Here is a 16,911-nt window from a genome sequence, read left to right as displayed (position 1 = left end):
ATTAGCATTACTTCCAAACAACTATATAGGGTTGCAAGTGAATCGCTTCGTATTTTTACATGGATTACAACTAATATTGTGGGTAGAATGACGAAAAGGTTTTAAGTCAGATAATTTTGCCCAAATATATCTATTGTTTTTGCCCCAATTTGAGGATTTGCTCCAACATGGGTATTGGGGAGTTGTCCCCGTTTTGAATGAAGTGATGTCACAGTATTTATAGAAGTACGTATCCTGACAATATTAAAAGCAATCTCATTGGGGTTTTATAAAATGCAGAGTATACCCTTCCATTAAAAGTGGTAATGTTGGCAACTATTTGTAGTACTGTAATGATAGTGTGCCTTTTGAAGGTAAGGCTGTTTATTCAAAAACAGTTTTATTATTTTACTATTTAGAACATTAGTGAGACAAATTTTAGGAGGTGGCAAAATCTTGCAATAATAGTAAATGTTTTAAAAATTGTTTGGAAGGAAGGAAATGTTTTATTTAACGATGCACTCAACACATTTTATTTACGGTTATATGGCATCAGACATATGGTTAAGAACCACATATACATTGAGAGAGGTAACCCACTGTCTCCACTTCATGGGCTACTCTTTTCGATTAGCAGCAAGGGATCTTTTATATGCACCATCCCACAGACAGGGTAGTACATACCACGGCCTTTGATATACCAGTCATGGTGCACTGGCTGGAACGAGAAATAGCCCAGTGGGCCCACTGAAGGGGATTGATCCCAAACCGATTGTGCATCAAGCGAGCACTTTACCACTGGGCTACGTCCCACCCCAAATTAAATATCAGTATGCAGTCCCAATATATAATAAAGACAATTTACAACTAATTCCAATAGATCAAATTCAGTTTATAATAAATTATCAACTCTTTATTGATACATTACTTATGGAAATAAGAGGTAAAACAATTTAATTTTTAGCTTTTCAAAAGAAAACTAAGAATGAATTAAAAAGAAGGCTTTGCACAGAAAACAAAATCTAGAAGAAAGTGAATACAGCGAAATAGATGAAACAGGCAAAAAAGAATGAACTAGTAGAATTACAAAAAGAAAAAATTAAAGGTAATTATATTAGATCAAAGGCAAAATGGATAGAAGAAGGTGAAAAAACATCTAAATATTTAGTAAACTATAATATCAAAAGTATGATTAGATAATGGAGAAGAAATGAATGAACAAGAAGAAATGTTAAAGGAAACCAAAATTTGATGTGATTACAAAAATATTTAATTTTAAATTCAATAAATTAAGTGACGACAAAGCAAACAGATTAGAACGTGAAATAATTAATATATTCGGAAGGTATGTAAAGGTATAAAAAATTAAAACATTTCTTGTTTGGTTTTCCGACGGAATTCTTGAGTTTTTCTGGATAGATCTGGGACATTTCATAGTTTGATCTATTAACTATATATAGTTAAAGAGATGTCTAATGTCCAAAAATTAAGTATAATTACATGTATTCCAAAAGCAAATAAACCAAAAGAATATCTTCAAAATTAGAGGCCCTTAACATTAAACTGTATTTATAAAATGTCATCAGGTTGTATCGCTAACAGATTAAAGCAGATATTAGATATAATAATAAATAAAGATTAAACTGGTTTCATAAAAGAAAGATACATTGAAAAAAGTATAAAATTAATATACCGAAACGCACCCCATTCCCAGATTACTGTTACTAATAGACTTTGAAAAAGCTTTTGATTATGTATCATGGTCATTCATAGATTAGGTAACTGACATATTCAATATTAAATTATCTATTAAAACTGGATCAAAATGTTTTACAACAATTATATATTTTTCTAGGGTAATACAAAATGGATTTTTATCCTAACCAATTCTGTTAGAAAGGGGCTGCAGTCAGGGTGACCCGTTGTCGCCGTATACTAGTATCTTCATAATACGTGCTGAAATCCTAGCAGTTATTATTAGAAATAGTCCAACTATTAAAGGCATAAATTTAATATAGATGGTGAGGAATATCTAATATCGCAATACGCAGATGATAAAGGTTTTATTTTAGATGGATCCCCCCCCCCCCCCCCCCCCCCCCGAGTCCCAGTACAGTACACTTACGTTATTAGATTATTATGAATATATTTTAGGTGTAAAAATAAACTACTCTTAAGTCAAAATCTGTCTGGATAGGCAGTAAAACGATTTCTAAAGATATTTATCACCATACACGATAAACGTTAGAGGGGGCGCTACCCAATTCAGTTTACTTAGAATCAACTTTCCAGTCAACTTGAAAAATATTAATGAACTTAATTTTAACCCTAAGCTACTAGAAATTCAAACTTCATTGAAAAGACGGTCTATACAAAAAAATAACAGTGTTAGGTGGAATAACTGTTCTTAAAACAATAATAGCATTACCGAACCCAGAAGAAATGTTTTTAAAAACTCTAAATACTCTATTTTTAAAAACATTTTGGCAGAATAAACCTGAAAAATGAAAACGTGATCTAATAAGTCAAGACTATAAAGTAGGACGACTCAAAATGATAAACGTAAGTAATTTCATGATCTCTTTAAAAAGCTGGTGGATACGAAGATTGTTACAAATATATACTACTCAAAAGAATTTAAGGGTCAAAAATTTATAACCAAATAAGTTTCAGAGTGTATTAGATTGATGATGTAAACTACACAATTTTTTTTATTTATTGTTCCATATTTACAAAAAAACACAAATAAACGTCACTGTATACAAGAAAGTCACATGACATGCTGTCAAAGTTGAAGGTTGTCAAACATGGATTTTACACATTAGAACATTCGTTTAATAGTGTGTGAATCCACCCCTGGCACGAATACACTCGACACATCGTTGCCTCATGCTGTTGATCAGACGTCTGGAGAACTCTTGGGGAATGGCCTGCCACTCTGCCATAAGAAGTTGACCCAGATCATGAAGGTTGGCCGGAGGGGCATGGTTATCCCGAACTCTCCTGCCTAATTCGTCCCAGGCGTGCTCTATTGGGGCCAAGTCAGCGAATATGCTGGCCAATCCATCCTGGCGATACCTTGTTGTCTGAGAAAGTCCGTTACCACCCTGGCGCGGTGGGGTCTGGCATTGTCATCCTGCAGAACTGCTCCGCCGCCAATCTGCTGAAGGCCTGGGAGAACCAACGGCCGGATACTCTCATTCAGATAGCGGATTCCATTCAGATTGCCATCCACCACATAGAGGGGGGTCCTGTGGTTTATAGAGATGCCGCCCCACACCATGACGCTGCCACCACCGAACCGGTGACGTTGCTAACGTTAACGTCAGCGAAGCGCTCCCCAGGACGTCTGTAGACACGAACCCGACCGTCGTTGAACTGGAGACTAAACCTGGACTCATCACTGAACATCACTCGACCCCACTGAACACGTTGCCACCGCAGATGAAGCGTGCACCAGTGACGTCTGGCCGTTCTGTGACGTGGTAGGAGTGGTGGTCGAACAGCCTGGCGACGGCAGCGTAGATTATTGGCTCTCAGACGATTGCGTATGGTTTGATCAGACACTCGAGTTCCAGTCGCAGTCCGCAGATTGTCACATAATCGGCGTGCAGTGGTTGTGCGTTGACGTAGAGCCATATTGGTGATGTAGCGGTCCTCTCTATTTGTAGTGCTTCGGGGTCTTCCCGAACGTGGACGATTTCGAACAGAATTCGTTGCTTGGTACCGTTGCCACAGTCGGCCAACGACACTCTGACTGACACCAAGTCTCAGAGCAACATTTCTTTGCGTATTGCCATCCTGAAGCCAAGCAATAGCCCTTTCTCGATCTTCGATAGTCAGTTGAAGTCGTACCATTGTCGAATTTGGAGTGTGCACCGTACACGAACGCAAGCTCCAATTATACGGAAATTCAGCATTGGGAATATGGAATACACGTGCAAAGCGTGCAAATGAAGCGCTTTGTGAAAAAGCAAGTTATGGGCACTTAGCAGACCTTTCGCTTTCGCCCTAATTTACGTGCAAATGTAAGCATGTTTTCGCCATTAGAACTAGTCGACATTGTCAATGACAGTGGATTTTAATTCATTTATGGGTTGCTTAGACCCACTTTCGTCAAAATGGAACAATACCATGCGTGACATTATGGTCTAGCTAATATAACTGACATTCAAAAAATAATGTCAAAAATATCGTCTGACCCTTAAATTCTTTTGAGTAGTATATATATCAACCAATGAGCTAATAATATATTGAGATTATTTCACAATGAGAAAAGCCAACCAACTTCTAAATATGTTTTGGAGAGATGCATTACTTTGTTGGGTAAAGATAGAAAATAAATATAACTCTGAAAGTATAAAATATATTTTATGTACTAACATCTGGCATAATAGTGAAATACTTATTATTTTCATAAGTGACCTATTCGATGAACAAGGCGATATTTTGTTTTATGAGAATTTTATAAAGATATATCATACAACAAAAAAATGTCATATATGTGTACAGTGAAACTCCCCTAATGTCGATGTTGATGTATCGCTCCATAGCTCATCACATCCCCCGTGTTCATCACACCATCGACTTAACGTGCAATGCATCACACAGGTCTTTGGGGGGTTTTTAAGATTAAAAATTCAAGACTCAATCTTGTTTAAAACTACGCGTTTTCAAAATTTTAAACAGAAGTGACTTCGCTCTATGATTTTGACCTCACGTAGGCCTGAGGTTAGAAAGGAAAGGAAAGGAAATGTTTTATTTAACGACGCACTCAACACATTTTATTTACGGTTATACGGCGTCGGATCCTGAGGTTAGAAGGCATTAAAGCGTTTCGTCCAAAATAAGAATGGGCAGAGCGAATATTGGCATACCAGGATTTTATATTAGTGGACCACCCACACTATCTGAATAGTTGGGGAAATACCCCCCCCCCCCCCCCCCACACACACACACACACACACACACACCTGCTGGCTATGACAGTCTGGGGGAAGCGAAGCCCATTTTTATTTTTGAAGAAACGTCTTCGGTCCTTCTATTTTCTGAGTCGGGAAGCGTCGCCCATTTTATTTCTAAAGAAATGTCTTTCCCGCATCTAACCTATTTAGATGGCATTCCATTGATTAGGGTTAAATATTCATTGAACTCACAATGTGGATTAAATTGTTATATATAATTATATAATTAGATATATGTGTTTTTATTTTGTCATGATGCACCCTCTCAGGGCCGTAGCTAGGAATTTTTTTTTTGGGGGGGGGGGAGAGGAGCAAGTGAGTAGATAATATAGTCTAAAACTCCTTAAACATTTAAGAAGAGAATTTTATTTAAGTTTCTATAAAAAATTTCCGAATTCCACCTCCCTTCCGCTATCTACGGCCCTGCCTCTGGAACGAGTTCTTTTTAAAGTTGAATAAATGCAAAAGTATATAACGCAAGCGCCGTAAATAAGTTTCACTTGCAAAAGAGGTTTAAATTGGTTTTGTTCCTGTTTTTGTTATTTTGTTGTTCTTTATTGTTTATTTGTTGTTGTTTTTGTTATTGTTGATGTTTGGTGGTGGGTTTTTTTTAGGATAGGTAAAAAATTGAATAGGCCTACTATATACGTCTCTGTTAGATACTATTTATCAAGTACAATTAATTTACTCGTTTGGACAAATGTCCATCTAGCTCTCTCTCACCGTCAGAGTACTCGAGCTAGTATAATATATATGTTTTTAAAAAGAAAATCGATGTAAGATAAATGGTGGTAGATTATTCTTTATGTAATACGCCAACATTTGGTTGCATTATTTGTGGCGAGCGAACTTTTTTTTTTACTGGGAAGGGGTAGGGTGGGGTGGGGGTTGGGGTCTGAGTGGGGTCGTACATGTTTCCCTAGGAAATACATTTAATTTTTTTTTAATTTTTTTTAGAAAATGAGGGTTCGACATCCACCCACCCTCTTTGCACACATGCATGCTGTATTAATTGTCAGTGGCATAGGAAGGTGCCAAAAAGGGTAGGGGGCATACACACACACACACACACACACACATATATGGGGCACATTCCTCCCTTGCCCCCCCCCCCCTCCACCCCACTTTCTACGTCAGTGATTGTTTGTCAGTGCCAAAAAATTACATAACATCTGAAGTGGCGTAATAATATGTTATACCGAATGTGGGTTAATTTGGATTGTGATAATACCAGCACGGTATACAAGTATTACACTAAATAGTATCTCGCTCAAGGTTAAAAAAGCCCGGGAAATGGTGATCATAGTTAACACACAAATTAAAACAAAGAAGTCCTGTCTTAACAACAGCGCTTAATCCGATTTGCATTGCGACTAAATTACGTGTCAAACGTCGGGACTAATTAGCGCGACTAATTAAGCGGCTCGCTGTTAATTAAATCGGTTACAAAGCGGTTCTAATTTTTTTCCCAACGACTTCTCCCCATCGTTATGACAACCTATAAAAACAGCCCGTCATTGATTGTTGACCCAACAATAAAGAGCTACGACGCGCGATTCTGATATTCGCTCAGTTGACAAGTTGCCAGACGCGATTTACTGATTCCTTGTGTTTTTATCCAGGTATGTAACATTACATTTTAGCATTCACACAGTTCCATCGTGCCATATTACAACGCATTCGTCGACGATTAGGCAGCGCCGTGCTCTTATTTTAATTGACATTTTTTGTGTTTTCCCAGATTGTGTATTGTTTGTAATCGACGGTGAAAATGGCGTGCACGGGGAGAACTAACAAGGAGCTGCAGATGAAAGCGAAGAAAAAACTGCAGAGTACAGCTGATCCAGTAGAAAAACTTCGACTAGCCTGTCTATCTCGGGGTGCTACAGGTATCAAAGGTCTTTCTAGGTAAGCATAAAATTTCAAAACACCCATGTTTTAGCATTCATTTTCAGCGACCGGTGAATGTTGGGCTGCATGTCCAATCGTGTATATTTCAGCGATGAAAGAAACACGTTTTACCCAACGCTATTATTGCATTGTACATCTACCTGTCCTGTATTGTACTGCAATGTTACACATCATAATACAATGTAATTTATAACCTGGGTACGTTGTAGTTTATAACCTGTGATCTTCTTATTAATAAAACATAATAGTACAATGTACAACATAAAACAACATAGTGTTATGATGTTAAAAGTAAATAATGTATATACTATATATCTTTATTAGGTGTTTTTGTTTTTTGGCATTGAAATAAGCATTATAAATATAATAGTTAGGTGGATAGATGACACATTTTTAAAGTTTATTTTGTTTAAATACACATTTTTAAAGTTTATTTTGTTCACAACTAGAGGTGTGGGGGAGGGGGACTAGTTACTTGTATCTCTAATAGTGGAGCAGCAGAGACCACCACTTTTCTTGATATTCCAACCTGGAGTTCAACATAGGTTGAGATATAATTATATCAAAATGTTCATATTTTAAATATTTAAATTGTACAGCAAATGCAATGTGCAGTCAGATATATTGGCTGTTTGGAAAAGAGAGCCATCCATGGTTCTTGTGAAGCATTGATGCAGCTATTTCTCATATTCCTCTTATTAAGTGTTGCAAATAGCACCATGAAGTACACAATACAAGAATGCTATTACACGCTGCTCTTTGTAATTAGCAAAGTCGCCACATCGTACAGGCATAGATGTTCTGGCCATAAGCACAGCATGTGTTTTTTTTATGAACATGAAATCTGAGTAAAAGTTTGTCACTGAATGACATTCAAGTACATTTCTGTTCACTGTATTGCTGCTGCTGCTGCTGCTGCTGCTGCTGCTGCTGCTGCTGCTGCTTTGAGCAATGGCATGCATTCCAGTGCTACACAGTGAATGTATGAAGGGATGTATGGTGTTATGGCTAATCTATAGAAAATTGCTTATATATAAAATATCCTTTATTATATATTAAGTGTATGCCATTTGGTGGCAGTAGATTTCCTCTCGCACACTCTAGACCTTTTCTAGACATTTCCTGATAGGTTCCAAGGATTATTAAAAGACTGGCAGGTTCCAAGGATTATTAAAAGACTGGCTAGGTTCCAAGGATTATTAAAAGACTGGCTAGGTTCCAAGGATTATTAAAAGACTGGCTAGGTTCCAAGGATAATTAAGACTGGCTAGGTTCCAAGGATTATTAAAAGACTGGCTAGGTTCCAAGGATTATTAAAAGACTGGCTAGGTTCCAAGGATTATTAAAAGACTGGCAGGTGTCTGAAATCTTCATGTCAGTCTTCAGTAATATGTGTTTCTCCAAACCAGCTGGTGACATCATGGATACATTAAAAGAGTTTCTTAGTGGAGTAAACTGTGAAGAAGAAAAAAAACAGCGAAAAAATTATTGTTTTATTTAATGGCACACTCAATACATTTTAATTACGGCTATATGGTGTCGGAAATATGGTTATGGATCACAGAGATTATTAGAGAAAACATGCTGCTGCTACTCCATGGGCTTGTCATTTTACTTAACAGCTGGGGATCTTTTATATGCCATCCCAGAGTCAGAGTAGTACATGCCGCGGCCAATTGTAACAAGAAATACCCCCAAAAGTTTGTTTTGTTTAATGACACCACTAGAGCACATTGATTATTAATCATCGGTTATTGGATGTGAAACATATGATCATTTTGACATTGACAGTCATAGAGAGAAAACCTGTTACAATTTTTCCATTAGTATCAAGGGATCTTTTATATGCACCATCCCAGAGACATGATAGCACATACCACAGTATTTGCATACTTTTTACTGGGGAAACAACTGTTTATGCCCAATAGCAGCACATAACAGTTTTCATAGTCTCAAGTTATTAATTAGGGGTGGAATGTAGCCCAGTGGTAAAGCGTTTGCCTGATGTGCAGTCAGTCTAGGGTCAGTCCTTGTCAGTGAGCCCATTGGGATATTTCTCATTCTAGCTAGTGCACCATGTCTGATATATTAAAGTCAATGGTGTGTACTATCCTGTCTTTGGGATGGTGCATATAAAATATCCCTTGCTAATTATGGTAAAATGTAGCGAGTTTCCTCTCTAAAACTATAGATCAATATGACCAACTATTTGTACTCTAGTGGTGTCATTAAACAAAACAAACTTTAACTTTTTAACTTTACTTATTACTTACAAAATAATGTGTGAGGAAATATAGCAAGGATTTTTTAATTATTGTACATGTATACAGTGGTGCAGGAAGGTACCAAAAAGTGGGGAGGGGTACACACATAGATATAAATATATATAAACCATCGCTACTCCTGTCCTGGATGGAGGAGCTGGTCAAGGCCGACACCTACGCCCATGACAGGCATGCACTACAACAGCTTATTCTGAATGTGCACATAAACCCTATGACCAGACCTGACTATCACTGCTTCTACTGGATAAAAAAAGTGGGGGGGGGGGGGGGGGGGTGCACATGCCCACCATGTCCCCACCCCACTTTGCTTCCTACACCTATACATTTATTCAGACACATTTTGCAGTAAGACTTATTTTTCATGATATAATTATATATTTCAGAACATTCAAAATCATGGACGATGATGAGAGTAGGAGTCTTGATTTTAAAGAGTTCAAGAAAGGTATCCATGACTACGGGTTGACGGAAATGTCTGATGAAGATATTAAAATGTGTTTTGAAACATTTGACAAAGATGGAAGTGGGAGTATTGACTTTGACGAGTTCTTAGTAAACTTGAGGGTAAGTACTGCCCTATACATGCTTAAATCCTGTATAGTATAGGTATACAGTTTTCATTCAGAATGATTTTATTTGAGTGGCATTTGCTTATCTTGTTTAATTTGAGGATACATTTCTCAAATATCATAATTTGATCATTCAGTGTAATATGGTTTATTATATGGAGTTGGGATGGAAAGAGTTACGAATGGGAGTTTTCATATGCGGTTATTAGTTTAGTACTCCTCATCTCAGGGTAGTACTTAGCTCAAAATAAGAAAGGTGACTATCAGATCATGTAAAATATTGAGGGCTGACAATATGGGGAGATGATTGGGGACAACACTCCCCCACCCCACTCAAAGCAAATGTTCTTTTTTAAAAATATATTTTCAAAATTTCAGTCTAGACTCGCCCCTGCATAATTCTGAATGAAACACAAAAATAAATAATTCATATTCTTTAGAAAATTGTTTTCACAATCATTACATTTATTTTCACTTCATCTTTTGTTTTAGCCACCGATGCCTAACTGCCGGAAAAATTTAATACACCGAGCATTCCAGAAGTTGGACAGGACCGGAGATGGGCTGATCACAGTGGAGGATCTGAAGGGAGTGTATAACGTCTCAAAACACCCAAAATATCTCAACGGGGAGTGGACGGAAGACCAGTGTCTAAGGGTTTTCCTCGATTCCTTTGACAGCAATGACAAAGATGGAAAGGTGAGACTTAGAATTCATGTGCTTGTTAAAATAAGGTGAAGGTGGTACGGTGAGTTTTCGCTTGGTTATGGCGTGTATTTATCAGAGATGAAAATTGTTCAGATTTTCCCACAACTCGAGCTTTTTAATCGTCCGACTATTGTGTGCGGGACATAGCCCAGTGGTACAGCATTCGCTTAATGCACGGTCGGTCTGGGATCGATCCCCATCAGTGGGCCCCAATGGGCTATTTCTCGTTTCAGCCATATAACCATAAATAAAATGTGTTGAGGGCGTCGTTAAATAAAACCTTTCTTTCTATCTATACAGTGTTTCTCAGGTTTTCACCATTTGTTAAAATTTCCATATTCTCTGTACAAAACTTACAATATATTTTTGGCTAATACTATGCATACATTCTGAATGAGAATCACCATTTTAGAATGTTGTGCAACTCTAACCTAAGGACTAATCTCAGTACTTGACTACCAATATTAAAATTTCCTCTTTTTTTTTTTTTTTTTTCTTAACCTGTTTTCATCTCTGATTCATAAAGTTAGTGCATATTTACTTTATATTATGTCTATAACAGTAAATATATTAATTGGATAGGCAAAGGAAGTACAAGTATAGTACATATATGGTAAAAGTAGCTTGAGAGGTATTCCAAAAGTCATGCTTATTATATGGTGTTTGCTTTATTTAATGCAATGCTATCTGGTAATAAAGTGGTATTCTGAAAACTTTGTTACATGTAAATGCTAGTCACGTATAGTGCAATGAGTTAAGTATGACTCTGTATAAAGATGTATTCCAAAAGTTGTGCTAGATAACCTTGCTAAATATATTGGCTGTTACAAATATTCCACAGGCAACATCTTTTAAAATAAAACAGCATGCACACACTAAGAGCTACAGCAAAGTGATTTGTAGAGATGAAATATTCCAGATATTTTGGTAATCTTTGTCGATGTGTGTGTCACACTAAAACTATTGAAAACTCACAGAATTAATTACATTTCTTTTCAAGACTCAGCCAAAATTTCCACAAATTTTCATTTTAACAGTCCGATTGCTGATTTGTATTTCTTTTTTTCTTCCATCTGAATACTATATATATATATATATATATAATGGTATTCTGAGAAACTTCCTAAAAACAATTAATATTTTACATGCATCCATCCATCCATCCATCCATACATACATACATACATACATAGGCCCTACATAATACATATACCGGGTATACATAATACATATATATGTACGTACATACATATATTCCTTTCAGGCCAAAGTATTGGAATGAAAGGATGTAAAGGTTTACAATAATACTGTGATTCCATTTGAATATCTGTATTTATACTGACTATATATTAGTACTGTATAAATAAGAATTCTTACATTTTATTTATGAATGTTTCTCAATTCAACTGAGGTATGAAATATTTTTAAAATTATGTGTACTGATATTAACTGAAATAGTGTTTAAAATTTACTTTAACTTGTAGATGTATACAACTGATACCATGTATAATGTTTTATTTTGACAAGTGTATGCTGCATGTATGAATGCATGCAGTATTTGTTTAAATATACATGTATAACAGCTTGGTATAATTTGCAGATTCACCTACATATATATCATAATCTGCTTTCCATGTCGAAGTCAGATACATGTACATATGTTGTTGTATTAACCATTATATCACTTATATTTCCATTAACAAGCATGAATTATTTATTATTTCTATTTTTTAAAAATATATATTTATAGAATTTCATTATAGGGTTTATCAATGTATTAACCAAAATAACACTGACTGATACATGCATGAATGTGTTTGATATCTGTAACACATGTATTATAATTTGAAAGATTGGGTTGGGGAGGTTTGTTAAGTCTACTGTCTTCAGTAATCAACATGTTCAGCTATAAAATGGTGTTTAAAATCAAGCCATATGCTTATAAAACAAAGTCTAGAGTTTACTAATGTCTCGAGTTGCTTTAAAAAATATTTCCTTCAACCACTGTTCTGTCAACCGATTAAAGCAAAGTCATAAACATATACTAGTAGGTTATGACTTTTGATGTCACACCTATGACATTACATGCATAGCTACATTACAAAACCACACATTTGACTTCTAGGTCACTGTACAATGTAGCTGAAATAACAGAAATAATAGCTTTTCCCCTTAATTTTTATGGTCTGCAGGATAAAAATAATAACTAGTTAATGATGTAGGATATTGGCTTTATTCTGTTCACGCCGAATGGGAAATTCGGCTCGGCAAGCCTTGCAGAATTTCCCATTCTTATCTTCATAGGATAAAACCGATATCCTTCGTCATTAACTAGTTATTCTGTCTTTATCCCAGATCTTACTATCAAATTTCTAAATTTGCATATTATATATTATCCGTCCCACAGGGAATGCCTTTTTTCATGCTATGGAATTTACTACACGTTATTTATTTCGAAACCGATTGTTTTCTAAATTGCACACATTTAAAAAAAAAAAAATTCGTTATTTCTTATGTCAAACCAAACTGAAATTATTGATAAAAAACAACAACATTTTTGTAGGAGGGTCGGACAGGCTATAGTTGGTTTTTCAACATTGTTGTGTAAATAAATATAGAACATTTTTCAATAGACACAATCATGCATGAATGACTATTGATATGAAAACTATTTATTCAGCAATTAACAAGCACATAATCACTGTCTGTTATTGAATCATAATATTAATCAGTTAACACTAACATCTTAGTAATTTATTTCTCGTACTTGTAACCTTGTTAGATCCATAGATATTTTTAGAAGTACAATCTCCATTTTTCTTTCCATTTAATTTTTTTTTTTTTCCCACATTGATTTTGAAGTGGTGATGGCTGACCACTGGATCCAGCCACTCATTTTTAAAAATATATATATTTAATTTACGATAAAATCTCTGCTCGCCACAGACCCACTCCTGCATACTTCTGGATGAAACCTATACCAGTATTAATAATTCATATCAACTGTTTGAAATTTAATATTCATGTGTTTATTTAATTTCATTGTTTGCCAGCATAATCTTCTATAAACCATAAACTGTTAATTTATACAGGGGCGGGATGTAGCCCAGTGGTAAAGCGTTCGCTTGATGCGCGATCGGTCTAGGATCGATCCCCGTCAGTGGACCCATTAGGCTATTTCTCGTTCCAGCCAGTGCTCCACAACTGGTGTAACAAAGACCGTGGTATGTACTATCCTGCCTAGGATGGTGCACATAAAAGATCCCTTACTGCTAATCAAAAAGAGTAGCCCATGAAGTGGCGACAGCGGGTTTCCTTTCTCAATACCTGTGTGGTCCTTAACCATATGTCTGATGCCACATAACCGTAAATAAAATGTGTGCGTCATTAAATAAAACATTTCCTTCCTTCCTGTTAATTTATACAGAACTCTACCTAATCTAAAATAACTAGTAAAAGAAATTAAACATTTTAAAAATGTTACTGCATTGTCTGACACTGGCCATATTATATCGATCTCTTAAATTCCAGCGGAATAACATACATGAAGTAACTAAGTACTGTCGAAAAAATATTAGTACTTTATCCATTCATCAGATGAAACAGGGCTTCAGACTTGCTTGGGCATGTTTTGTCCAATTGTCAAATGAATCAAATGAACTGTTTCATTCCCGTTCCAAGATGTGATTAAAACTGACATAGCATGACTCATTAACAATATTTTAAAGCTGGATTAACCTTTTTGTGTCAGTGCTGGAATAACATCATGTACTGAGCCTGTTGATGATGTCCCAACTACTAGTGGTGCACAGTGTGCTGTCATGTCCACAACATAAGTAAATTGACTGCTAGCTCAATCACTACACCACCAGGGCCCCATTCCACAAAGCCATCTTAGTGCTAAGATCAACTTAAATGCATAACAACCTAATGCACTTAAGGTGATCTTAGCGTTAAGATCGTTTTGTGGAACGGGCCGCAGGATTGTAACTATTTACACATATAGTATACTCCAGTTACATTCTTTAAGGATTGTCTATAATTTTGTTTATGTTCATCAGGGTATAAAAAATAAAATTTAATCCTAACTGTGAATCGGCGAATTTCACATACCTGGTAAGTTTGCAGATGATTTTTTTTTCATACTCAGATGAACGTAAAACAAGTAACAGGCAATAGTTATTATAATTAAATTTGAATCATACTTGCTAATAATAACACTGAAAGTTCATATTTTATTTAGAATTATTTTTTGGTTGTTTAACAATAACACTCAGTAAGACAAAAAGTACCCATATAAAGTGACGTCATCAATTTGAATAGTTCTTACTACACACTGCTCTTACTATGAGAAAGCACACCTATTACCATCAGGAAAAAAAGACATTCCTGCAGTTGCCTGTTTTATGAGTTGTCCTCTCTCCCCAAAGACAAATTGTGTGTGTGTGTGTGCATAAATTAAACATACATGTCACAACTGATGGTCTGACAAATGTCATTTAGCTACCAGACGTAATTTGATAGTTTTTACTGTTTTGTATGGTAATGGTGTTATTAATATCTACATGTATGCATTCATGACCATACCAACTTTGATCAATTGTTTTCTTGGTATTGATTTATTTATTTGCGAGTTATTTGTGAGTTGTTTAGAGTTTCTTGGTTGTTGATGATACCATTTGTCTTCTTGCAAATAATGACCAACTTTTATCAATTGTTTTCTCAGGATTTATTCATTTATTTATTTGTGAGTTGTTTGGGGTTTCTTGGTTGTTGTTGATACTATTTGTCATCTTGCAAATAATGACCAGTTGAGTTTTACGAAGATGGGAAGAAGAATTGCCTGTATTTTAATAGATCTACCGTTTTATATCTACACATGCATTATGTGTATTAGAAAGTAATGATGTCCCAGTAAGCAGTTATAATCAATAATGGATCACTTGGGCTTTACCGATGACATGATCGATTATAATTATTAAAATCCAAAATCAGCTTGTGGAAAGTATATACTGTAATTGTTCCTAAAGTTTTAACTTTAGATAATCAACTTGATAAACATCAGCTGGGTATTTTTGCTTGTTTTCAAAACACATAAAGAAAATAGATATCGAATAAATATTAAAGGTAAAATTGGTCAGTTGTAGTGTCTGTCCTGGGGAACATGATGCAGTAATAGGTGTATGGTTCATGTTCAAACCACCTCTTTGGATCCATTAAACTAATTGGGTTTTTGCTCATTCCAACCAGTGCACCACAACCAGTCAAAGGCAATGGTATGTGCTTTCCTGTTTGTGGGAAAGTGCATATAAAAGATCCCTTGCAGCATTAGGAAAAATGTAGCAGGTTTCCTCTGATGACTACCGAGTCAGAAATTAACCAAATATTTGACATCCAATATCTGATGATTAATTAATCAATGTGTTCTAGTGGTGTCGTTGAACAAAACAAAACTTCCTTTAAGTTCATATAATTGTAACCGATTGTATAATCTAAAGTTGATTGATTAGTGCAAGAGCATTATAACTGATAATTGTTGATGAAATTCTGATTACCAACACTACAAGAAGGTAGTTATTTTATATAGACCTATATTTTGTGTGGTTTGCATTTAACTGCTTTTGTAATGCCTGCAAGGTGTGGCTGTTTGCTATATGTATTTTCTGTACTGGCGGTCATATTATAGCTGACAATAATAAACATTCATTATTTTGGTAACACTGATAAAGAATCATTTTCTCAACTACATGTTTACAAATGCGTCTGTAAAATGATTGATATAATATACTGCATTAGTGATCATATTGAATATTTAAAAAAAAGTATTTACATATTTTGTGTAACAAGTGAGATAACTGATAGTGTATAAGGGAATATTAAAGTGAAATTGAAAATCCTTGTGTATTTCTCAACCCTAATTTTGATCAAATACTAAGCTGAAATTGAAGGGCAGTTATTTAATGTTTCTCAATGCTTTTTTTTGTTGCGATAAAGGAATAATTTTCTCAAGTCTTTATAAATTTCATCTGTAAATGATCACTTTGTCAGTGAACATGTTGAATTTAAAATATTTTATTTCATATATTTATGAATTATATTTGTGTGAGATACATGTAACCGTAGCATGTGGTTTACAAGATTATACTAATCTGAAACTAAAAATACTGTATATATTTTTCGATGTTAACTTTTGAATTACTATAAAGGAATTATTTTCTCAAGTGTTTTACAAATGCTGTAAAGGAATAATTTTCTCAAATGTTTATTAATTGCATTTGTAACTGAAACAATAACATAGTTCAAAATTTTGTCAGTGATCATGTTAAATATAAACAAACATCTATTTTAATTACTTAAATAATTGTATTTGAGTGAAGTGAGGTAACCATTGCAATTTATAAGAAAACAATAAATTGAAATTGAAGGGTTTTTAAAAATTTGGTTACATTTCTCAAATATTTATAACTGATATCTGTAAAGGAAGTGCTATAACAT

At 35.1% G+C, this 16,911-nt stretch overlaps 1 protein-coding gene across 3 annotated transcripts in view; it reads left to right on the top strand.

Moving 5' to 3' along the window:
* Window positions 1-6,419: 6,419 nt before the first annotated feature.
* Window positions 6,420-16,911, top strand: part of LOC121374101 (calcyphosin-like protein) — a 35,894-nt gene continuing 25,402 nt past the window's right edge. For 2 of the 3 annotated variants that reach the window (XM_041501029.1, XM_041501028.1), the window contains exons 1-4: window positions 6,421-6,565; window positions 6,685-6,851; window positions 9,523-9,703; window positions 10,201-10,407. In XM_041501029.1, coding sequence (XP_041356963.1) covers window positions 6,715-6,851; window positions 9,523-9,703; window positions 10,201-10,407 — 525 coding nt within the window. In that variant the 5' untranslated portion in view covers window positions 6,421-6,565; window positions 6,685-6,714. Of the gene's footprint in view, window positions 6,566-6,684; window positions 6,852-9,522; window positions 9,704-10,200; window positions 10,408-16,911 lie in introns of all 3 variants that reach the window. The other variant, XM_041501030.1, reaches the window with a different exon arrangement.

Source organism: Gigantopelta aegis, chromosome 6, assembly GCF_016097555.1.
Source record: "Gigantopelta aegis isolate Gae_Host chromosome 6, Gae_host_genome, whole genome shotgun sequence".
Classification (NCBI taxonomy): Eukaryota; Metazoa; Mollusca; class Gastropoda; order Neomphalida; family Peltospiridae; genus Gigantopelta; species Gigantopelta aegis.
The sequence above is the reverse complement of the archived record's forward strand: the minus strand, read 5'-3'. Positions and strand labels throughout refer to the sequence as shown.